Here is a 26,346-nt window from a genome sequence, read left to right on the forward strand (position 1 = left end):
GAGTCCTCCTGCAGTACAAGGGGCTGATGGTCCCCCAGCACCTGGCATCACCGCATGAAGCTGCCATCAGGGAGCCAGACCCACCACCAACTCCCATGGCCAACGCACCCGTGCTTCTCCCTCCTGCACTTCGGCTGTAACACAGGCGATTAAAGAGCACCCCACTGAGCCTTACGGGAACCCAGCGTGACAAGACTGGGATTGGGGATTAGCGGCAGGCAAGAAGGAAGTCTATATGGTAAAACGAGAACACGACTGCTCCGAATGCTAGGGACTCAATCCAAATTGGTGCCTTTTATTTCCTATTGGCAGTTATGAACCGGGTGCCATTAATTGGAATCACATAGCAAGGCTATGCCTTTTGTCCTATTTTATATGCTATTCAGGATTTTCTCAGTGACTTTCGAGGTTTATGTATTTTTTTTTAATCTACTTTTATGGGGGAGCCACCTGGGTGGCTCAGTACCTTACCTATCTGCCCTAGGCTCAGGTCATGATCCCAGGGTCCTGGGATTGAGCCCTGCATCGGACTCCCTGCTTAGTGGAGAGCCTCCTTCTCCATCTGCCTCCGCTGTTCCCCCTGCTTGTGCTCTCTCTCTCTCAAATAAATAAATAAAATATTTTTTAAAAATCTACGTTGACCAATTTAAATTAAAAAAAAAAAACCTTTAAATCTCCACTAGACAGTGGGGGTCTTGACTCCACTAACACAATTTTTAACAAAATACTGTATAGATCATGTGATGGAACATAACCAGCAAGTATCAGAGATCGAGAAAACCACACGGATCATATATTTGAAGAAAGTGGTGGTTTGAAGACCAAACAAATGAAACCTCAAGCACATGTAGGTACCAGTGAAGGCAAGAGATTATAAAAGCTGAAGTTGACCAGAACAAGAAGATATAAACACACAGATCCATGCAGAACAGAGAGCCCACGTGGAGAAGACAGAGGTAATAGCAAGTTACAGTCAGAGCAGAAGAGCCTGAAAATAGGCAGAAAATGCCTATTTTCCCTCACTCTGGTGAAGAAGTTACCACACTAGTGGTGGAGACAGGTGTTGAAGGGGGTCACAGGAAATGAGATCACACAAGGGGCAGCTTGACTTGGGAGAAGTCACTGTTCAACACAGCAGGCTCCCATTCTCCTAGTCCTTACTGCTCAGTCTCAGGCTCCCCAGTTACCCCTCATTCTCTGTTCCATATATTAATCACCATAAAACACTGCATAATAGCAGATGACAAAAATGACAGGACTGTTTCAAAGTAGCCCATGATGCAGTCCCCTCCAAAGATGACTGACTGACTGGTAAAGACAAGAACTGGGAAGAGGGAGAGCACCTGACCGCCTCAGAGAAGACAGGAGATGGGAGATGCACCTAACGAATAGTCTGAACACAGACCCAGGTGTGAATCTGTGTTCCTATCAGTGTGTGATGAATTGGTAGGGAAATGATGGATTATTCAATAAATAGTATGCAAACAAGCAAAAACATTTAAGGTGGGTCTCCGCTTCATGCTATATGCCAAAATAACTTCCAGATAGATAAAATATTTCAATGTGAAAGTTGTAACTTGAAATTCTGGAAGCAAGCACGGGAGAAAAGGCTTGCTCCATGAGGAACACAAAACCAGAAGACAAAAAAAGATTAACATATTTAATTCATAAAATTTAAATTTTTCTGTATGGCAAAACCACCAGAAATGAAATAAAAGACCAGTGACTGAGGAAAATAATGGCTGCTCTTATCAGAGTCTATAAATAACCTCCACCCTTGGTAAGAGCTCAATGACCATGAACCAAACATTCCCAGAAAAGGAAGTATTAAGAGCTTGTGGATATATGAAAACATGTTCAATCATGTTCATGGTAAGACAAGGGCGAATTTAAATTTTGCTGACATATAACTCTTCACTGCCAGGTGAGCAATGGTTGAGAAGCTGAATGATCCTTTTGCAGAGGAATCGGCAAACAAGCTCTCTTGTTTCGATCAAAATGGGTACAGTCTTCACAAAGAGAAATCTGGCAAAATTTAAAAGGCATCAACAACTGACTTAGTAAATCTGTTTCTAGGACCTTATCCTATGGATAACCACATATACACTACATGACACAGAGGCACGAATTACACTGCACTGTCACTGGTCACAGCAAGACACGGGCCCATCAGTATGGAATTGGGTACATGAAGAGAAAAAAGCAGGATGCAGCCGTTAAAAAGAATGCAACAATTTTAAGTACTGTGGTGGGGCAGGGGAGGCGGGGGAGACCAAGATATATTTTTTAAGTGAAGAAGCAGAATGCAGAACAGTTTATACAGTGTATTACTATTATATAACCTTTTAAATGCTGTGCGTTGTACATGCAAAGCCCACATAAAAATAAAATTTAAAGTTGCATCCTTTACTCGTCCCTTTTATGCATTATTACTCCCAATGGAGCTGCCATTACTTATACGTGGGTTTACTGTCATCCAGGAAGTAGGAAAAACTCTGCTGGGACAACTATATGGGGCAGACATTTCCTGAATTTTTCTAAAGGCTCTTGATAGGAATCCATAGAACAGGCAGGTGACTGTCCTTTCCAGTAACCAATGGTACTGCTGTAAGTGAAAGAGAGAACACAATCATTGCTTAAGGCACATACTGACCCTCCAGGTTTCAGCTCAATAAGTGTACAAAGTTCCCCCCTGACCGCCTGAAATCTGGGCCTGGGGTTCTCCCAGTGTGCTCCCATGGAGCACTCAGTGTGTGGCCCTAACGCCCCCTTTCATGGTATAAGCCGGGCCTTGTTATCAGCGTATTCCCCAGGCCCAGCACCGAGACTGACGGACTCAAAGTACTTTCAACCCCAGGCACTGGACTTCTGACCCCTGCTCAGTCACCCAGTAACTGAGGTCACCACACGAAATGAGCACCTGACTGCCATTTCTGAAAAGGCCCACAAGATGGAGATGTCACTGCAGGGATGGAAAGAGAGTGCCGTCTGCTCTTCCCAACTTCCCAGACACATTTGCTGTGGTGTAATTATTGTTTGCTTGTTTGTCTCATTTGAATACTCAACATGAATGGTTCAAATAGTCTTCTAATTTTTTCTTATAAAAATATTTAGAACATTTCCATTCAGAAAGCACATTTTCAAAATTGAAGCATTTAGAAAGTCTGCTTTTGGTAAACAGTTGCTTCTTATATCTTCAAGGGCCTTTGCAAATAGTTCTGGTTTTCTTATTTTCTCTTGTTTTGGCACAACTCAACTTCCGATTTCATGAAAATTAAAGTTACGCTGTTTCTGAAAAAGAGCCCTATAAATGAGGCTGTAATGACATAATGAGGAGATCTGGAGATGGCTTCCTTTTAATACCCTTGCCTTGACTTAATTCTGTATATTGTTTCTTCAGTTCTTCCTTTCTAGGTCAACTTATCATTCCAAATTTGATTAGTGTCCAATATACTAGTATGCTTGGGAAAAATATGGAAAACTCTAAGCTCACAATGATGCCTAGTGGTATCTAGGCCTGTTGTAAGTGGCCCGACCTGCCTGAAGAGGTATTTTAGTTGGCTTGATTCTCCTAGGACTTCAGGGAAAGGAGACTTATTTCCAAATCAAGGAAGTAGAATTCTAGCTCTTTCCAGTACTGCACATCACCCTGACAAGCTGTTTATTTGTCAGGAGTGTGTTAACAGAAGACGTGGTTTCTCCCTGCAAAAATGCAACTCTTGTTCGTAATGCTTTAATGTCTTTCCTGAGTTTTTCATCTTGGTTTCAATAATTATGTGTATATAAAACATCTTAATAGCATTACGAATTCTACTGAAGCATATACCTCAGTAAAAACAATCATATACCTTAATAGGGCAAGAAATAGTCATAAACATGAAAACAAATTATGAGTGATATCCAAAGAATCCAGTAGTCAAAAATGAAAAAGAAAAAAATTAAGCTGTATTAAATTATATATTATGATATGTACAACTGACATCATGTATTTGGGTGATGGTATACAAGTGTAAGTTGGAGTTGGGGTCCTCCTTATTTTTACAGTCACCAATATAAGCCAGCAAGGCAAGAGGAAACATGGCGGCACAGTCAGGCCTGGGGACCTGCTGGTCTTAATAACAGAACAGCACATCTGATGTTTCAAATGATTCATCACATGGTTTTTCAAAGCCATAGACAGTGATAGTTGGGAAAAATCATGCAAATGTAAAGGAAGTGATAAATCCTTTGCATCTTTACTTGCTAGTGGATGTGGCAGAAGGTGCAGTAAAGAACTCTCTATGGCAGAGATGGTTGTAAGAGAGAACAGACCACTTAGGAAAGGAAAGGCCCCGTTACTGGTTTCTCTGGTCACCAGGTGTCAGCAGGCTGCCTGGAGGGATTTCATGCCACTACCTTCTTCAAGCCAAGGACCACTGGGTCCACCTCCCTGGGGCCCCCCAACATCTCCCTGGGTGTCATACAGACTCCTCATGCCTTGCATGCCCCAGGTTAAACATCTCCACCTTCGATTTGCTTTTCTTCCAGTACCTTCTGTCTCAGTTGCTAGTTTCTAACACTCTCATGTTCGAGCAAACCTGACCCCTCACTCATTCTACTAGCCCTGCTCCCACCCTCCTCCAAGTCTGCCCAAACCCATAGCTCCTCTCAAGCCCCATGGCCACTGCCCTTCCTGGGCATGGTCAACTCTCTCGGACTCAGACACAGCTTCTCGTAGCCTCTGTCCCTGTGGCCTCAACCCACTGGGTCCATTTTTGGATGTGTTAGAGCACCTCACCAACGCTTCCAAACCCTAACAGCTCCGGAGGTCTCAGGAGGAAGACTAGGCTCCTCCCCAGACACTCTGGGGTCCAGCCCCACATTCCTCTTTTAATCCTCATCCCACCCCACCTGGGCTCCAGGAGACTCTCAGCCAAACAGAGGAGGAGACCGGGGCAGGGTCTTTCCAGAGGACTCCCCATCTCTAACCTGGAACTGGGCTTCCAGGGGATGGGAAAGAGGCAGAGACTGGAGCTTCTTCTTTAGGACCCGAGGGAAGTTTCCCACAAAGCCCAGGGCTTTGGAAACCTGCAAACTTCCCATCCTTATAACTTGTCAACTTCAGGGACCTCCACACTGTTCCCCCAACCAATAAGGGGATAATTCACCTGATCATTCAACTAGTGTTTCCTGCCATCTCTGCCATAGCCAGGCCCCAGGTACTATGGGGGACACAGCAATGAATGGTTCTTCTTCCCAAGTTGCTGTCCACCTAGCACGTGTAAGATTTGAGATGTAATATCAGTAAGATTCTAATTTCCTGACTTTGGCCTTCAATCTCACATCTATTAAGATAAGGATCTTCTTCATTGGTGACCTCTCTGGGACCAGAAGTTATCTCAGCTGATCCTGAGAAGAGGTACCCTAGGGTGTAGGACAGGGTCGTCAAGGTAACCAACTTGTTATCTTATTGTCAAGACCTAACTAAGCCCAAATATGCCCAGCCCAGGGCCATGCTGGGCTGTGGAGCCTGAGATTTTGACAACAAGGTGCTTAGGTGCCACCTTGGAAAATAATGTGATGGGTGGTGAGATAAAGCCTACTGGACAGCCCCCTCTCCCTGGGACTGTAAGGTCTTGTCTGCTATCCATCCCAACCAAACCTCTAACCACCAGCCACACTCAACAAAACGTACTTCAGAATACACAGAAGACAATCAGAGTACGGAATACAGGTCGAGTTTGTTTTAATTCATGATTTGAGGCAAACTCTGAATCGCTCCTGTCTAGATTTCTGATCATGAGACACGGATGTTCTATCTTAAAACATATTGTCACTTCCCACTGACCCACATAGTGGGGTTCACACAGTGCTTTCATGGGTACCTTTTCATTGGCTCATCAAAACCACCCTCTAAGGTAAGAGTTGGCATAAGTGGCATTTCACCCTCAGGTATTAAATAACTTCCCAGTGAGTATGTTGTAACCCTAGCCAGTCTTCTCTAACTCAGCACTCTTACCATATAAGGGTAACTGTTTTTAATTGTTCTAAAATTACAGGTCTTACCTTTTCCTTGTAAACACATCCTTATGCAATCACTCGCTTCCAGAAGTAATAATTAGTTAATTTCTAGTGGTCTAATACTCTTGCCAAGTTACATTCCTTCCATGGACCCGTGCAATTCTTTTCTCTTCTGGTAGGTCCTGGACTAATTACATTAAGGCATTGACCTTAATGGGCCTACTACCTCCTGATTTATATGGAGTTAATCATTGCAAGGTAAAAACTGATGTTGATAGGACAAAATGCAGACCTTACACAAAACCTAGAATGGTTTTTCACAGGTCAATCAAAGCATTCACATTTACGTACTTGGGAAACAAATTTTTATACTTTCTATGGGAAGTTTGTAGGGAGATGAGACAACAGTAACAAATATCACCTCTAATAAAATATTTACTTTGTTGATAGTGGAAAGAAGATATTCTTGCCTCTGGACTACATTATGTAAAGGAAAACATCTCAGATTATGCTTTTTATTTATACTTTTCCTTTAGTTACTCTTAAACTGATTTCCTTCACTGGAGGACAGTGACGTGATCTGCATGCTTCTTACAAAACCTACCTTTCTGGCCTGGCCTCTGGTGGGTTTGAGAGAGATGATGTGGGAGTGGCAGGCACAGCAGATCCAGAAGGTCTTGAGTGATAAGAGGTGTTGCCAAGGCTGTTGTATCTAAACAGTGCAGAAGTTTAAGGTGGGGAGGAGTGTGGAAGGACAGAGAAATGAGTACAAGTCAGTAAATGAATAACATTTAGCAAACTATCTTAATTTTTGCAAGAAAATCAGGCTTAGAAATGCTAATCCCGTTAGTGATTATTCTAACTTACTAACTGCTTTGACTGACTTACTAACTGCTTTGTTTTGATTACTTCTCATTTAGAGAGGTTTCCCAAAGGCCAACATTTAGGCAGCAGGATATATGACAAAAGGTTTAAATAAAACCTTCATATTTCCTTCTTAAATGTATGTTAATATTTTTTGCTAACAAAGAATCCAAATTATTTTCATTTGAAAATATGAAGATTCTTCATGCTTCCCATGGTGGTATAACTAGTGTTAAATCCATTAAAGATCTATAGAAAATACCACATGATGAGCTAAACAAACATCATAGTAAATATTCTGCCGTAGGTATTTCCCAGTCAATGCCCTTCATTAAATATCATCTTGTCACATGCTCGATGACCAAGGAGAAAATGTTCTCAGACCTTCAGGACTGGCCTGCTGACCAGAGGTACATATATTCATATTTTCAGCATATATATATATATATATATATATATATATATATATATATATATATTTTTTTTTTTTTTTTTTTTTTTTTTTTGAACCAAGAGTACAGCCATCGGGTTTATATGAGTCTATCATTTCCCAGTCATCTCTGACAAGTTTTGGGATTTGTAAAATTCTAGAATTTTCCTTCTCTTTTTTAGAATAGCTGTCCTTTTTAGCAGTTTGTGTTTAGCTATTATCCCTCAGTGTGTTCCCAGAAAACATATCATAACCTGAAGCCCTTGTGGTGGGGAATAAGGGGTTGGGGAGCAGACACTCATGATTAGTTACAAATAATGAGATTCAATGAGCTCCTCCTCTCAATCTGCTCAGCCACAAGGCAGGGTTGACTCCTTTACCTAAACTGGTTGGGGACACTGTATTTGGGTATATGGGACCTCATGGGTCACTATAAGTGTACAAATATACAAAGAGCTTCCTACACCCAGTGAAACCAGTTCAAGCTTCCATCAACAGAAATTAGCACAAATCATTCTAGGAAGCAACTTAACTTCAAATGTGGATATCTTTTCACAGAATTAAGCCTACTTTTGGGAAGCCAACATAATTATGGTTAATTGCATATGGAAAATGTCATGCATGGTGATAGTCACTGGAAAATTATTAAGATCATGGTAGAAAAGGTAGAAATTACCCAAATAGGTAACAACGCAAGAATGGTGGAAAAGTGTGATCTGTTATTTATCGATGGAATATTATGCAACCATTAAAATGACTGCCAATTCTGTATGTGATAGGACGAGAAATGTTTATATGCATGCTCAAGTAAAACATCAGAATATACTATTTATACCAAGTTAGATTACAACTGTATAAAAATATTCTCCAAATCAAAAGCTATGTATAGAAAAAAATTAAAAATAGGCCATCTATTTTAAAAAGTGCAATATAGACATATATTTTCCATTTGCCTTCAGAAATTACATTGCTTTAATGGGAAGCAAAACATTTATATTACCCCACATCTATCCTGTGCTGCTAAGTCTGGTGTGCTTAGCTACCGCTCTTCATGTATATTTGGGATCACGTGTCAGGCCGTGCTTAGGACTGAGACTTGCCACAAGGCAGAAGAAGGCTCAGCTCACACAATTTTACCCCACACCGTCCTCCTCAATGAACACATCACCTTCATAGGACGTGGCTTCTGGGCATTCCTTTTCTTTTCTCTTGAAAAACCCAACCCTCTGTGTGTCTAATAGGTTAACTGCTTCTCCATGTGAGGGTTGGTTTGACTTTTCGAGAGTGCTCCCAAACCACAGAGCACGGAGAAGGCAAAAGGCAAAGGATGAGAAGAACATACAAAGAAAGGAGGCAGCAGAGAAAGGAGAAAAAAAGCTCAGGAGCGAAGAAGAGGCAGAGACGGGGGCAGAGAGCACTGTGACATGGGCAAGGAAGGTGGCCGCGGTCAGAAGCTCTGAGACCTCAGGCTGCGGCCCGCATCCCCCAGCCGCCTGGGCACTCAGCCTGTTACTCTACACAAGCATCTAAAACCATCCCCTTCCCACCAAAAGGGGACATCTTGGAGATTGTTTTAACAGGATTACTTTCCTAAAATGGAGTTTAAATGACCTGATGGAAATAAAAACAAGCATAATGCATATTCCCCCTGCTTTGGTTTTTTAATGGCTGAGCAATTAAAATTGGAATACCTCCCAGTCTGTTCAGTTTTGCTTCTCATTTTCAGCCCAACAAACTGGATCATACAACTCACTCAATTCACTGTACTTTTCTCCTCTGGCCCTTTACGAGGACTACCTGGTTGGTATCTACTAGAACCGGTTCAGTGGCAGTCCACCACTGGGCCGTACAGACTCCATGAAAACCACAGTGAGTGAATGTCAGAAAATTAATAGGTACAAACAATATTTATACGGCATTCAGATTCCTGTCAGACAAAAGATTAAAAATTATAAAAATTCATCGGTTAAATATAAGGCAATCCTTATGCACAAACAAGAAGCTGTTTTTCTTAATTTGTGTGTACGTTCATTCCAGCAACGTACGTATTTCTCATACTCCCATCCCCCAGGACTAGAAGCAGAGGCAACGACCAAATGGGAGGGAGCTGGACCCAGGAAAGCTCCATCAGAGCCTGTGAGGCCATCACCAGGAAGCCCAGAGTCACCCTCACAGGCTAACAGCACCCTACTGGGGAACACAAGATTACCAAGTTATTTTTATTCCAGTCAAAGGTACATTTCTTAACTTGCACAGAAATACTGTTCTTGGAGGACCTAAGAGCTGTGTTGGAGATGTTCCAGAAAAATCAAGTGAGAGATCTAGCAAGCCCACAGTTTGAGACCTAGAAGAGACTGCTAGAGAAGCTGTAGTGTAAGGTGCTCAAAGTGGAGCTCACACACTCCAGCAGGCATACCATGCCACCCTGCAAACAAGAGGAGGTGAGCTCAGAGCCACGAGTTTTGTATCTGCTCTTTTCCTAAAATGGGTCTATTTGTGGCCACTCCTAGGGTCTCCAAGTTCTCCTCTCCTGCCTCGCCTTCACAACTGCCTTCTGCTTTTAGGGGAAAAAGCAACACCCTTACCCAGGCCAACCAGCATGGGGCAGTGTTTTGAGCGGCAAAACCTCCAGGATACCAGGCAAAGGCACAGTGTGGGAAAGTCTCCCTCTTGAGGGAAACCCTTAAGATATACTGAGGAAGGAGAAGGCCCTAGTTTATTCAGGAGCAACCTCAGAGCCAGGCCTCACACACCACCTCTATCTACCTGCCCACCTACCTGGGAATTGTGCTGAAATGACATGAAGGTAATAAAACAAGCATAATGCTTTTTTTTTTTTTTTTTTTTTCAAAATACCTGAACAATTATCCAAATAACTCACAGTCTGTCCATTTTTGTTTCTCAATTCTAGAAGTGAGATGGTCGTCACAGGGACATGCATGTATCGGAATTGAAATATGAAGTCATACTTTTTCTGACAGAAACTCAGCCTCATTCATCTGAGGACAGGCTTTGCCAATGAGGCATATGCAGGTGTTTCCCAGAATTTAATCATTTAAATCGGAAACCCCAAGGTTTTGACAAAAAGGAATTTAAAGCACATAGACAATAGACAAATTATATCTTTCACAACAGTTTAAACTCCTAACAAAAAACTACAGGCAGGCTATTTAAAACTTTGAGAGAAGTATGTGGCACCTGGATGGCTCAGTTGGTGAATATCTGACTCTTGGTTTTGGCTCAGATCATGATCTCATGGGTCATAGGATCAAGCCCCGTGTAGGGCCCGCACTCAGAGAGGAGTCTGCTTGGGATTCTTGCCCTCTGCCCCTCCCCCACCGTGTGTGCATGCTCTCTGTCTCTAAATAAATAAATAAATATTTAATTAAATAAAACAAAACAAGAAACCTTGAGTGAAGTTTCAAAATATTCTTAGTTTGTATGTAAGCAGAAGGGTTGATGGTCACACTTCTAAATTAATTATATTTATTAGATAGAGTATCCAACACCTGTTGCAACTGGTCCTATTTGTGGTGTGAAGATGCTGTTCTTCAAGTCTGGGTCCCACAAGCCTTCATTCAAAACAAGGCATAACTTCTTGCTCAGCCCCCAGATCGAGGGTCCCCCAAATGCAGGCTCGGGCAAAAGCACTTTGTTGACAAGGACTTTCCTCGAGAACCCCTGGTGGGGAGGGATCAAGGTTCAGGCCTGGTATTTGGAGCTGCTGCACAGATGAGCCCAAGAAGGAGAGAGAGAGACTCTCTAAAAGAGAACTGTGCAATGTACAAGTTAGGACCAAAACCTGGAGTACAGCGCTTGGGGTAGAAACCACTCCCCACTTCCCTGGCTGTCCCTGCCTTAGTTTCCTCATTGTAAATAAGGACTGGTAACAGAAACTACCTCTCAGCATTAACTCTTTAAGATGCTAATTTCATGGAAAGTATAGGCCTGGCTCATAATAAATAGGTCAGTATTACCAATGATTATCACTCTAAGAGAGAAGCCATCAGTATCATCAATCATTGATTTTAGACAATTGATGGCTCAAAATATTCAAACCCTCTGCCCCCCTTTCCCCACCCTGCAGAGAACTCCTAAGCCAGGCAACTGTGAAGGGCAGGCACACAGGCACGTGACGAGCAGCTGCCAAAATGTTCTCGTGCAGTTCTGACTTGCACACCTCCCTCCCTCTGCTCCTCTCTCCAATTTTTACAAGAATCATCAGAGCGCTCATACTTAATAATGTAATTGCATCAATGCCTGTGAAGGGATTCAAACCACAATTCCTTGCCATCTCACGGGGAGATCCTTGAAAGAAACCCACATACATTAGAATCAAACCAGAAAGCTCTAGAAAAGGGAGAGAAAATAAAGACACCCACCTATTAGAAGAGAAAGACCGGAAGTTGTAGGGTTCAGACGCGGAATACGTGCTCAAATGGGGGGAATCAGAAGGACTATTAAAGGAAGGAAAATCCCACTCAAAACACCACATGAAAAGAGGGCGGAACCCTTCGTGCTACGCTCCGCAGGTCAAACAAGGCCCACACAGGTAGGGGCAAAATGTATCAATTTTGTCAGACCATGCATATTTTTAAAAACCTGATGCTTAAAAATCCATTTTTAGTAATTGTGTAATAGAAGAGCTCTTTGATTCAAACGAATGACAATTTTCTGCTCTTGCCTGAACCCTGGTAGTTAGTTAGTGGTTAGGGAGTTAGATGACGCCACAGCTGCCCTCTAGTTGGACTGGAAGCCACACAAACACAGCTGAAGGCAAGCGGGAAGGTTCAGACAACGTGCTCTGCGGCCCTCCCAGGGTGAAGCTCACACAGGCCTCCAGGAGGCGGGATCTACCTGCTTTCCTTCTGCGCCTCGGCCTCCTTCTCCTTGCCGGACAAGGGTGAATCCTCAAAGTCATAGGAGAAGAGGTGGAAAGGGCTGTGGGGCACATAGGGCAGCTTTTCTATGGTCGGTGATGCCTTCAGGGGACCAGGTGCCGTAGACGAGGGCCGGGAGGCAGAGGCAGGGGTCAGGGGAGGTGACAGGAGGGCAGGCCCGGAGGACCCGCTGCGCGAGGGACTCCCCACCGCAGGGCTGGCCGGAAGCCGCTTTCCCTGCGAGGTGGCCCTGGAGAGGGCTGAGCTCTCGGGTGCAGCATCCTCGCCGGCGGGGGTCTGCTCCGAGGCAGGTCTGGCCTCTCTGCTGCCCCAGCAGGGAGGAAGGAAGCGGGGGAAAGGAAAGGGAAGCAAAGGTTAGGAAAGTGAATAAGACACAGGAACCCCACTACCATTACAGGCGCTTCACTCCAGAATCTAGCTGTGTCTTGAGCTGCAGCATGGAAGCCCACCACCAGAAGCTTCAGTTTGCCCCACAATCCCGGCACCCTGGGCCTGTCAATCTGGGAAGCAAGACTTCCCAGAAGTGGACGAATGCAAGGACCCACCCCTGCAAACCAGTTGGCCTCCAGGCCTTCACAGGCTTGTGTGTGGGGATTTCATGGAGCCCCTAAGGCTCCTCTTCAGTATCTCCCCAGTCTCCCCAGGCTCTCCCCACTGACTGTACTGGCATGTGAATTTCCACGATTTGAACTTCATTTCTTTCTCTTGGTCCAACTGAAGTTCGGTCCTCCTCCTAAAAAGCCCAGCCTGGAGGAAGAAGTATCTGCCAAGCCTTGTCCTTTAGGCTCCTGCTTTCAGGTGCTTCCTCAAAAGCATGCACAGAAAAGGACAAAGGAGAAGAGATGCCAGCAAGGAATGCCAACAGCCAGAAAAGAGGGACTGGTGCACGCAAGTCAAGTTTTACCCACCTCACACTTGCCCCACCTCACACTTGCCCCACAGCCCACCTCTATGACTAAGCCCTAGACATCTGGACTCCTGGAGGGCGCCCAGTTCTGCCACAATTGTAAAACTTTTCCATCTTCACAGAACTGCATTTGGACCACTGAGATCTTTGGAGGTACACAGAGAATCTGTTAAACTGCATTTTTTCAAGACCATGGTCATTCTCCCGGAGAACCTGACTCCCAGCCATGCTTATTCGGGAATGGGACGAGACCCATTTTCTTTTCTACCTCAAATTCAGAGGTCCCTGTGTGTAGAAGGGCAGGGACACAGCCATTCCCCTGGCTGGATGAGGGGGCCGGGGGATGGCAGGAGACCTCGTCTCAGTGCTCAGCGAAGGCCCAGGACACACAGCATGCACACACAAAACAGCAGCCAGCAGGCAGAACACGCAGGGCGAGACACTAACCCAACAGAAGTAAGGAGCATCTTTCTCGCCACTTGGAGGTCTGATTGGATTATGCCAAGAAATAAATACATCCAGGTCAAGGTTAATGAGTACCTCAGCCACTGTGGAGATCCAGGCCCAGTGTTTACCATTTCCACTTTATTTCCTAAAGCTGGAAAGCCTAACTCTAGTTTGATCAAGGATGCCTCCAGGATCAGGTCTTATAGAAAAAAGACCTTAGAGCAATAAACCACCATTTACCTGTGGAAGTTCCAGTCCCATGTAAAGAGAGCACAAGGTCAAGAGGGATGCTTTGAAGGTTGCTCTCTCTGGCCAGACTCTTCCATCTGGTCGGAGGGGCTGTACCACGAGAGTAGCTGAGGGCAGATGGGTTTGTGTGGGCGGGACAGACCACGCACATGTAAGCTCATAGAGAGCCAGACCAGTGGATTCACTGAGGGTCTACAGGATCTCCTGTGGCTGGTTTTCAACCTATGGTGGGACTATCAACCAAGCTTCCTTCCTCCCTAGAGCACCCTTGGGTATCATTACCCCCAGGCATGGCAGCTCCCCATTGGTGAGGGGCTCTGGCTAATGATCACCCTTCTCCCCCGGCATTTGGACAAGGGTGGCTCACTCTTTGTGACCAGGTCATTCTTTTTCTCTTTCCACACCGGCGCCCTGCTGGCTTCTCCCCAGCCATTTCCAAAGCAAGGAAACAAATCACTAGTTTGTCTGATCAGAGAGGATCCCATGGCTCTTGGGAATGGCGGGCATCTCAGCGTATCAAACGGACCCCTTTTTTGTGCACTGGCGGCTTGGAGAAAGAGGCTGAGCAGCAAAAAATTCCACTGATTTTCAAGTTTGCAAGAAAGAGGTTTCACCCTAATTTATCCAAAATTTCTTTGATCTTGCTCATTTATGGAAAAAACAGTAAAATTGTCAATTTGCAGTGGTAATCAGTTAAACAAAAAAAAAAATCAACTTTAGAATTATTTTTGAATTTTAGAAAATGAAATCACTGGTAATTACTTTTTCTTTTTTATAAACACATCAATCTGCAAAAATACCTATAAAATTAAAAATATCTGCAGGATGCCTGTATCTGTTAACATTGCCTGAAGGCAGAAAGAAGGCATCCTCGGGGCACCTGGGTGGCTCAGTGGGTTAAGCCTCTGCCTTCAGCTCAGGTCATGATCTCCAGGTCCTGGGATAAAGCCCCACATCGGGCTCTCTGCTCGGCGGGGAGCCTGCTTCCTCCTCTCTCTCTCTCTCTCTGCCTACCCCTCTGCCTACTTGTGATCTCTGTCAAATAAATAAAATCTTTAAAAAAAAAAAAAAAGAAAAAGAAAAACAAAGAAAGAAGGTATCCTTGGAAGGTATGAGCAGAGGACAGTAAACTCCCTCGAAAGCCTGTAGAATGAGAGTACTTATTCTCAGAGTGAAAACAAATCATGGGAAATTCTTCTGGGCTGCATGGGGTGAAAAGCAGTCCTGTCCACTTGGATCAAAAACAATCCCGCATCAATAACACAGTCGTTGTCCACACTCTTTAGCCACTATTATATTGGTAGAATCTACAGGAGGAAGGGGACACATGGAATTATCTTTCCTCCACTGCTGAAAGGGTTAGTAACGTTCTCCGAGCAGACGTGAACCTCCTTCCGGTTGGTGTCCAACTAAGCAAACACTAATGAGGGAGGGAACAGCAGGGAGAAAACCAGCTACGTGATTTGTGATTTTTCCCGCAAAGCAAGGTCAAGAAGGGAAAGTGCAGCCCTCTAAGGAACACGTGCTCAGTTATTTCTACACACCTAGGCACTCTGTGGCTCTGTGTTCAGGGTGAGGATTGGCAGTGGGAGCCAGTGAGGAAGGGAGATTTCTGAAAGGTGGCTGCAAACTCTCTACCAGGAAGGGCCCTCAGGCTGTTAGTGGGAGCCTGGGAGGGTCCCGGCTTGGTACCTGTCCTTGCCCTGACAGGGGGCGTCATCCTCTCTCTCCTCCTCTGAATTGGGCTCCGTGACTGGCTCCTCTTCCTCCTCCTCTTCCCTGAGACAAGGGCAGGAACGGAGAAACGCAGAGACACGAGATGGAAAAGCGAGATAAGCGTTACAAACAGAAGACAGAGCAAAACTGTAAACAAAACACTGCAGCTGGCCGAAATGAAAAGAACGCACTCAGTCTGTCAGGAGAGAGGAGACAGTTCAGAGATGAGGAAATCTGAGTGTGGGTAGAGATCCAATAAGCCAGCACGGGCCAAGCTTCTCTGTCCGGTTGGCTGGAAGCACCCCACCCCCACCCGCCCTGCAGCCCTCCCCCACCACAAGGCCTCGGGCAGGCCCCTCCTCCGCACAGAATGGAGTGGTGAGTGTTCTTGGCCTCGTCCCAGCTCCTGCAGAAAGCCAGAGTCCTCACTTCACCGCACCCCTCTGGGCTAGAAACCACGGAGGGTCAGGAGGATCTGGCACTTACCTCCACAGGGGACATGGTTTTTACCTTCTACTCCCTGGCCCCCAGGACACGTGGTGCAGGGGCTGATCCGCTGCCACCTCAAGGGTGGGCACAGGGTCCTGATGGGGTCAGTGATGTCACCCCTGAGATTTCTCCTCGTGCCTCCCGGGACATATAACCATACGGGCCCCCAAAGTGTGTAGCTGTGAGTTGTGGACGGCTGCCTGTCACCAAAGCCGACCCAAGGACAGCAGAGGTGGGGGGTCGGGGGTTGCAGGTAGCCACCCCGTGACAGTTTTAACACTCGGACCCAGTACTTCCGAAGCCCTACCCTCGCTGTTCACTAACGGAAGATAATAAATTCAAATTGGCGCTTAAGACAGTTTAATCAGGGTTTTGTCCTTGAAGCTACAGGAGTACAGACTTTGATAACCGAATCATTACAACCTCCTCTGGGCTCTGAGCCTGGTCCACACTGACTCACGTCACTCTCCACACAGAACCTCTACCCCAGGCCCTGCGGATTTCTCCGTCCCTTGCGTTCTTAACTTCGGTGATGCTCACCTTTTCTCACATTGGCCCTCATGCTCTGGACCTCACCATCATACAGAACCAGTCCACCTTGGAAAACATACATCTCAACTTCCTACCGCACCCTGACCCCAAACTCTCACTCACCTCCATCTCTCATTCCCCTGCCCCCTCCAGGGCTCCACTGCCATCTCTTTGTGTCCCTCCTCTACCTTCTCAACGTGGCTAGTGCTTTCATGCCTTCAGTCCTCACGAAGCCACCCTACCCCCCCTTCCCCAGGCAACATTTTGCCAAGATCTTTAACTCTTCTGCCCCCGCTGTCCTTCCCCTGTGCTTTCTCTTCTTACTGAAGTATCAAGTACATTCAGTATAGTAAACAAATCACTGACGTTTCACAAAAGAAACACATCCCCATAACCAGGACTCCCTCAATGCTCCCTTCCAATTGCTTCCCTTCCCTACCTCACTTCAAACAGCAGAGATTAGCCTGGCGGGTTTTCCTTCTGGCTAGAAGGACTCTTGTCCAGCTTCTTTTGTTCAACATAACATTTGTGGGATTCATCTATGTTGTTATGTGACACTGAAGATCATTCTTGCTCGCTGTTATATAATACTCCCTTGTATGACTAGACCACAATTTAGTTATCACCCATTCTACTGTTGATAACTGGGCACTTTTCAGTTTGAGGTTATTTTGAATAGGGCTATTACGAGCATAGCAGTATATGTCTTTCATCGACTGTATGTTTATATTACTAGGCAGTATGTATACAGGAATGGCATTTCTGCATCATTTATGCTTGGGTTCATCTTTGTTAGAGCATGTTAAACAGTTTTTTAAAATGCATATCCCCATTAGTAGTATATATGCATCCTGGCTGTCTCACATCCTGGCCAAAATTTGGCAGGTTTTGTCTATTTCATTTTAGTCATCTAATCTGTGTGTAGCTTTTAGAGGGATATGTAAGAGGATACCATTAAGACCTTGGTGTAGGCAAAAAAAATTTGAAACAGGACACAAAGGGCACTGACTATCCAAAAAAAAAAAGAGAGAGAGAGAGAGGGAAATAGGACTTCTTTAAGATTAAGAACTTGGGGGTCCCCTGGGTGGTTCATTCAGTTAAGCATCTGCCTTGGGCTCAGGTCATGATCCCAGGGTCCTGGGATCGAGCCCCACATCGGGTTGCCTGCTCATGGGGAAACCTGCTTCTTCCTCTCTCCCACTGCTTGTGCTCCCTCTCTTGCTGTGTCTCTCCCTGTCAAATAAATAAAATCTTTTAAAAAAAGAGATTAAGAACTTAATGTGTTGCAAGAATCTTTTCCCTCTCTGGGTTGCCTTTGGATTCATTTCATGGTTTTTCTAATAAATGAAGGTTCTTCTCATTTCTACTAGAATTTTGAATCAGGCTGTCAGTTTCCATAAAACCCTGCTGGGCTACTGCTTGGGATTATATTAAATTTATGTACAAATTTGCAGAACTGACATCTATATATTGAGTCTTTCAAACCATGGCCTGGTATAGTCTTTATTTAGATCTAATTTTATTGCAACCATCTTTACTCTCTCTTAATGGTGTGGTAATTTTTCAGTAGAAATCTTACATACCTTTTGTTAAATGTATTTCTAGGTATAAATTTTTATCATTTATCAATTTCTACACTTGATCTTAGCCAAAAGGCCAAGAAGTGATATCATTTATCAATTTCTAAACTTCATTTTTCTATTTGTTGATATGACTTTTTAAAAACAATTTACCTTGTATCTAGCAACCTTTACATATTTATTGACTGTAATATATCTTATGTAGATTCTTTTAGACTTCCTATGTAGACAATCATATCATCTGTAAGTAATGACAGTTGTGGTTATTGCTTTCAAATTCTCATATCTTTCTTACCTTATTACCCTGGCTATGAACTCCAATGAGATTAAATTGAAGTGAATTTAAGTATTCCTTTATTTTTCCAAATATCAGAGGAATGTATAAGGTTTGCCATAGTTTTGTGTAGACATTTTTTTATAAGATTAAAGTTTCCTTATTTTCCAAGAATTTTTATCATAAATGAATATTAAATTCTGTCAAATGTGTTTTTTCCATTTAAAAAGATAATCCAATGATTTCCCCTTTTTCCCATTAACAGTGAATTACAGAGACTACTTTTTTAAAATATTAAGCCAAACTTGTATGCCAGGAAAAAAAAAAAAACACTACTTTGTCATATTATTCCTTTTATATACAGCTGGGTTCTATTTGTTAATATTTTTTCATAAAATTTTCACCTACATCTGCAAAAATTGATCTGTAAATTCTCTTTCTTATAATGTATGTGTCAGGTTTTGGAGTCAGAGTCATGCAAGCCTCATAAAGAATTACTTAGGAGAGCGAGGGTTACAACTGTAGAACTAAGGAAGAACGGATGGAATCTGAAAAAGTTGAAAGAGAAAAGCATTGGCAAAACCCAATGATTCCACGCCCCAGACCTAGAGGGAAGGTGCCTGTGTCACAAACAAGGAGACAAGTGGATCGCTGAGGGCCACGTTCCTCCTGTAACGCCACCAGACGTAAACCCACAGGACAGCTTTCACTCACACATCACCCCTTATCAGCCTTACTCTTTTTTTCTCCCGCCTGCTCCAGCAGCAGCCCGGATAAAAACTGTTCCCTCGGCCTGCAGCCTGATGCCACCACCTTCACTCGGCTGCAGTTGGAATTTACGGATGCCATTACTTCTAGTCTACCGAGAACGCCCTCTACCCTGACAACAAATGGGTATTTCTTCTTTAAAACACTGAATCCCTCCCTCCAAAGTGCCTTGATTTTACTTGCTCCCCCAGGAGGTAAATGCACCAGAAGCGAAGTCTGCTAGAGTTGGAGACGCTCAGAGCCAGGCTGCCTGGGTTATACCGCAGTTCCGCCACTTAGTGTGCCTTTGGGTCCTGTGGTCCTCGCCCTGCATGGGGTAGCAACAAGCTACACCTTGTGGGAGGGTTGCATTCCTATGTAAAAGCACTGGGGAAAGGCTTGGCATAGGGCAGACAAATCAGTTTGTTTTAGCTCTCAGCATCATCGACAACATCACCACTGCCTTTTGGGCCCTATCAGGGAATCTCTTAACATTTTGCACCGAGGGGCTCTCAGAACTCTGCTTGAAGCCCCCAGAAAGAGAACACAGTAGTCTGTAAAGCATTCTACACCATTGACAGACAGCAAAACGCTTCCACCTCTAACTTCTGCTTTGTACACTCTTTCTGATCCCCCTCTCTTCTGCGTAGTTGCCCCACAGATGTCTGGAGATCACTATCCTGACCTACATCCCAAATTCTATCCTCTTTGGGCTCAACATCTACAGATCCTGCACCAAACTATCACATGACTTGTGTGTCCCATAGCTTTACTCTCATGAGAGGTGGGGCAGGACGGATGGCAGGCAGCACAATGGCCTACTTGGAGGACCCACTTCCAGGGCACTCTATAGTCAAGGTACTGGCCTTGCCCTATAATCCAAATAGATGGAGAAAGAAGTACTCTCTCAGTGTAGATGGAGAAAGAAGTACTCTTTTGATGCTTGATGTTAGTTTCAGCCCATGATGAATTAGTCAACCAGAATCTTTGACGTTGATAAGATTTAGGATGAAGAATTAGTTCAGACAATTTTGATTTTCCCCTAGCTGAATTTTCTCTTAAAAACAAGTAGAACTTGTTTTTGTCTACATTCATGCAGAAAGAATTCTGGGTCTCTGATCTTTGTCTTTCAAATATCAAGAGGGTTGGTTGGTTATTTATTTATTTATTTATTTATAATGATAAAAGAGTTACTCCACTGCAGAGGTCTACTCTGAGAATTCTGGGTCTCTGATCTTTGTCTTTCAAATATCAAGAGGGTTGGTTATTTATTTATTTATTTATTTATTTATTTATAATGATAAAAGAGTTACTCCACTGCAGAGGTCTACTCTGAGCCCAACAGGCATTTTCCTTTTTATACCACAGGCGATCTCAGACTGGAGGCCACCCTCTCCACATTAGAAAAGAGACCCAGAGGCCCACAGTCTGACCAAGTCGGCAGGGCGTAGCTTCCTTCAAAGCCAACTTTACTTTCCCAATTTGGATCTCAGCCTGATGTCACATTTCTTAGGCTTCTCAAGACAAAAAGGAAAATGAACATTTCTGAACATTTGAAAAGTACAAAAAAAATTTTAAATATATTCTAAGACCAAAATACTACGGATGAGGAAAAGTCAAGCAATGAATTCAAAGAAGGCATTTCAGTACATCTAATAGACATACTCATATCAAAATCTACAAAGACATATTTTAAAAATAAAAACACAACAATAAAATTGGGAAAAATACATGATCGTGGCCAATAAATATCTAGGAAGAGATATTTTAACCTATCGATCAGGAAATATAAATCAAGACCACAATGAGATACCATCTTATCTCTGCTTGGAAAGATTAAGAAGTCTGGTGACAGCAAGAGCGGAAGGGAATGTAGGTCATCTGACCCACGTATTGCTGACAGGAGTGTGAACCGCTATGATCACTTGGGCAAAGTAACTGAGGCTATCGTGGGAAGTCAAACACCCGTATCGTAACCCAGCAACGCCATTGCTAGATGGCATCTCTATACCCCAGAGCAGTGGTTCTGAACTGGGGTGATTCAGTCCCCCCAAGAGACATTTGTGAATGGAGATACTTTGAGTTGTCACAGCTGTGGAAGGGGTGCTGTCGTCACCTAGCAGGTAGAGGTCAAGGATGCCGCTAAACATCCTGCAACGTGCAGGACAACAAAGAAGAATTCGATCCAAAATGTCAGCGGTGCCAAGATTGAGAAACCCTCCCTAGAGATACCAAAACACTCATGCACCAAGATAGGAGTCTAAAAATATTCTCAGCAGCACTGCTGGTTATTGCCAAGGAATGGAAACAACCCAAACACTCAGCAAACGCTCACCAACAAGAAAAATGATAAACAGATCAAGGTAGAGTCCAAGCGGTGAAAAATAGATGGCGGTCAGCTTCACGTGATACGGATGAACGTTAGATACATCTAACGTGGAGGAAGGACGTGTAAGAAGGACCATACCATAGGATACACTTTCTAAAAGCTCAAAACCACAAAACTGCATAATGGGTTTAGTTAGACAAATGTATTTGATAACATCATAAAACAACAAACCCGTAAGGATAACGATAAAACATATTCGAGAATGTTGGTTATCCAGGCACAGAGATGAGAAACATGGAAGCACATGGCTAAGTGTAAGGGGAAATTCTCTGTTTTTTGTTTTTTAGCAATACCATATTCTCATTGATTTTTTTATACCAACAGGTAAATTTTATATAAAAACAAATGAGGGGGCCACACAAGGACCCACAATGATGATACCCATAAACCAAGGATTATGATTGATCCAACACTGTTCCCCTGGGATTTTTAAAACAGGTTTCTCTCAGAGCAGTTTTAGGGTCACAGCAGATGATACAGACATTTCCCATAAGCAACGACTATTATTTTCAAAAGCAAAAAGGTCTAACTATGGGATAAGAGTGCTCTCTCCCTTTAGCCAACAATTACTTATTGAGCTTTTATTTTATGCAAGACTCTGGTTCCTGTCCTTGGAGTTTATACGCCTGTGGGGGTGGGGCAGGACATTATATGACTAATTGTGTCAGGAAGTATTCAGCTGGGGAGTGGAGGACTGACTGGTCTGGAAAGCAAGACTTCCACACAGTTGTGCTACTGGAGCAGAACTCAGAAGGCTGAGGAGGAACTGACCAGAGGAGAAGATGGGCGTTTGCACATGACATTGCTCTATTCAAACCTTAGGATTTAATCCAATTTGCCCAGCTAATGCTTTAAGGCCCTCTACCATCTCTCTGACTTCACCTTTCACTATCCCTTCGTAATCTCCCTCTCCGGGTCTTAATCGGTCTATCGATCTATCCGCCCAAAGTCTGGCTTATTCTGCAGGTCTCTCCGCAAAAGACATTTCCCTGCCCGGAGTGACTCCTCCAGCTGTCTCTCCAGCAGACCCAGTCCCCAGGGACACCCAGTAAATAGCTGCTGACCGTTGAAGTCCTTTGGCACTGTGGACCTAGCGTGATACTCAGCGCAGAAGCACCTTCTAAGGGTGGTCAAAGAAGAAGCCTGGCAAGAACTGAGACAGGGCCTTAGAGACCTCCCCATGCTGAGATAAGAAAGATGAGGTCCAGAGAGGGCAAGATCACACAACCTGCCAGACAGAACCCTGCTCTCCTGATAGCCAGGCTAGTGTCCTTTCTACCACCAGCCTACCCCAGGAGACCAAAATCTAAACTGGTTTTATCGCTCTGTCATCACTGCACCGTCCTTCTATGCAAAGATCTCCTGCACTGTGCCTCTCAATCCTCCCCCCGCGCAGCACAGACAGTATGATACACAACACACTGGAAGAATGGATGAAGCTGCTCACGGTCCCAGTTATCCCAGACCTGCTGGAGTACCTTGAGGAGCTCAACGTCTTGACCTAAGTATGACGCTTGACATTGGTATGACATTTGTGGCAATTAATAGGAAAGCTTTGTCTTAAGGTTTAGATAAAATGCATACATTTTACATGCTCCATTGAGTTCTGTAAAATGTGCATGACATCAAAATTAGATGAAAAAATATTTCATGGAAATGTTTTGTTAAATTTATGACAGAGAAAGCATCCCCTTGGCTCCGTTTGCATCAGTGTTAACGAATACTTAAACCCCTTCGGATTTGGCTTCGCAGTGACTCACACTTTCTGTTAACTTCAAGACTGTTTCTAGGTTGCCAAGGGCCAAGATGAGATGTGAAAACTTCTAATTAGTGATCTTAATCAGTTAAGACATATATCTGACAAATGAAGCAGTGATTTCATTCAAAAATAGTTTTATTGTCCACCAAATTTTTTTTTAATTTCCCTTAAAAGATTTTTTGCCAGCCAAGAGAATGAAAAGACATTTAACTGAGCCCAGCTGTTGCTCTGATGTTTCCATGGTGAGAACCCAAAGTTAGACAGGAAAGTATTTATTGTCCCTGTAGCATGCAAAGTTTAGAAGGAATATAAAGCATGGGTCATGGATACTGAATATATTTAAGAGCCGAACTACTGGCCGGAATCTTAATGCATAAGCCATTATTTTGTTACTCTGTTTTAGAAGAAAATACTAATGGGTCCAACACATTCTTTCTGCTGAAAACATGGAGTAGTTGAATTCAAATTCAAACAGAATTTGAATCTACACAGTATAAACAGCAATAGGAAAAGATACATTAGCTAGGTTGTAGCTAATTCAGGTGTAAAGGTAATTCAGGTGCCAAGCAAATCAGTCTAATATTAACTACAGACAGTAGTGAGGTATCTCACTACTTTGTGTGTACTTTGATTTTGCGTTTAAAAAAAACTTTATTCTAAGCCACAGATTCTAGTAAATTGTGTTAAGTGTCCCTTAGAGATCTAGGCGAGTAGTGACACTAGGATAAAGAGAGACTGGAATTCTCTATGAACTTGTAGGAATGGAAGGGATGCCAAGCCTCAGGCTGAGGTTTCAAGATAGTGGCCTCCAGAGGTGAAAACAGCCCTGCCTTGGGTCTGGCTTGGCTTCCTCCTTACGTACTCATATAATAAAGTGCAACAGGAGGATGGGAGCTTCCAGCTCTGGTGTTCTGTGACAGCTTAAGACACAAAATTGTGTGGGCATTAGACAAGTTCTCCCACTTCCAGAATTTGCAACTACTAGTCTAATCCATGTTTACTGGTCAAGCTTAATTTTAAATGTTTCATATAACGGCCCCTCCTATACACCTCTGTTTTTCACTGATGGGAAGAGAAGTATACTAGAGAGTGAAAAACTTTAGTTATACAGCAGAGAAACAGGCTATGTGTGTCTTTAAGAGCCAGATATCGAATGCAACCACCATGAGGAACCCGGTGTGTTTCAGAGTCTGTGTGTAGTAATACCTTTCTACCTCATGACTCAGTTTGCTTCTAGAATTCTAATTGCCCTTTCACATGCTTTAGACGTGAACCCACCAGAGTCAACTCTTAATATGGTAATAAAGTACAGATAATTGACAGCTGGAGATAAACCTCAAATCTTATATTTCATCCAGGGTTTTTCTCCACAACCTCATTTTCTATTTTCTACCCCCTCAAGTCATGCCTCCAAATTACCAATAGTAACCACATGGACTTGTGTGGGAAGCATTTGCTTTCTACTTCGTTGGCCATCTGCTGGTGAAAATGCCGACGAAGAATGAATTGTTTTAAAAGGAGATAATAGGAAGAGAAAAAAAAGCAGCAAGGGGCAAGAATTGTCTACAAGGTCTATCACCAAAGGAACTGCACAGAGGCCTCCAGTCCACGTGCTGCCCTACAAAGTCACACAGTCCCCATTGTGTCCCGTTGTGGGACTCAGCCTGCTCCAAGAGGGTGGGCCTGGGATATCTAGCAGTGAGGACTACTGATTATTTCTCCAGTGTGGGCCTCAAGTTCTCCACGGCCTAGAGCAACCTCCAGCTTAGTGATCCTCACCCTTGAGATACAGGATTTTAAAATGTTAATGCTCAGGTCCTACCTTTAGAAACTGTATTCCATCATTTTGAGGTGTAGACTGATCTCAGGTTATTTTCAGTGCTCCACAGGGTTGAGAACCAATGCCCAAGTCCAAGGTACCAATGTTTATAGGTAGTTCTGCATCAAAAGCTACACCCCCAGCATCCCAGTGTCCACTTCTCCTCACCTCCAATCTGATCCCCACCAGGAAGACAGGCATCTCCTCAGAGGTGCATGGCTAATCTTACACAGCAAATAACCACTGGACTCCATGCTCTGGTTTTCAAGGTCCCGCAGGACATAACCTGTTTGCTGTGCAACCTCGTCTTGTCTCCATGGCACCTGTGTCCCCAGTCTACGATTTACAACCCTATCTCTTGAGACCCCTCTTTGTTACCTGGGGGCATCAAGCCCTTCTCCCCCTTTGCCATGGAACGTGGCATTCCCTCAGCCCAGGGAGTTCGTCTCGTCTTTCAAAATTCAGGCCAACTGCTTGAGGAGTCATCTTGGACCACTGCCATCCCACTATCCTTTTTTCTAAAGAACCTTTTAAAAATGAATATGTAATTACAGGAATACATCCTTCCTTCAAAAAAGTTTAAGACTACCGATAAAAGTTAAGTTCCCTTTGATCAGAGATTACCACTGCTACAACACATCAGGTGGGTAAATTTCCAGCTTAAAAGAAAATTGAAGCCTGTGTTATCCTATAATCTTTTTATACAGCAACTGACACAGCAAGAATGTCAGTGCTTCTGGTAGGCTACATTTCTTATAACTGCCGGTTGCATTCCATAAGACGCCTATTCCGTGTTTTCCTTCGATAGCCACTCCCCAGCTCTCCGCTCTTTTAAAAAATAGTGTAATGAAATCCCTGCCCGTAGCTTTGTGCCCTTGTGCAAGTTCTCCTCAAGGGTGTATCCTTCTATCCCTATGACCCTCCACCACACAGCCCTGTTTCCTTCCCTCAAAAGCCCTCTTCCCACTACACACATTCATTGCTGCGCTGTTTGTACGCTCAGTGTTTGAGGCTTCGTACGGCTCATGTTCCCCGTTGTACCTCAGAAGCAACAATGTGGCAAATACAGGAATATAGGAGCTGGATAAATAACGAAGGCATGAATAGGATTTTGCTTTCCTTCTGCCACAACCTCAAAGCAGTCAGCCTAATACCAAGGCTCATAAAATGTCGACATTGATAAGTCCATCCAGGTGAAGTCCCTCTGAAATGAGATGCTCAGGCCTGGGGCTCCCCAGGGGTTT

The 26,346-nt window shown here is 43.9% G+C and overlaps 1 protein-coding gene across 22 annotated transcripts in view; it reads right to left on the bottom strand.

The window, feature by feature from the left end:
- Positions 1-26,346, bottom strand: part of FHOD3 (formin homology 2 domain containing 3) — a 456,221-nt gene that overhangs the window by 104,075 nt on the left and 325,800 nt on the right. For 6 of the 22 annotated variants that reach the window (XM_082699502.1, XM_082699483.1, XM_082699486.1 and 3 more), the window contains exon 11: positions 6,605-6,712. The exons of 6 other annotated variants lie outside the window; for them this stretch is intronic. In XM_082699502.1, the coding sequence (XP_082555628.1) occupies positions 6,605-6,712 (108 nt within the window). Of the gene's footprint in view, positions 1-6,604; positions 6,713-11,676; positions 11,752-12,151; positions 12,500-15,490; positions 15,578-26,346 lie in introns of all 22 variants that reach the window. 10 more of the 22 variants (XM_082699497.1, XM_082699498.1, XM_082699496.1 and 7 more) reach the window with 6 other exon arrangements.

The sequence above is a fragment of the Mustela nivalis genome (genome assembly GCF_964662115.1).
Source record: "Mustela nivalis genome assembly, chromosome: 14".
Lineage (NCBI taxonomy): Eukaryota > Metazoa > Chordata > Mammalia > Carnivora > Mustelidae > Mustela > Mustela nivalis.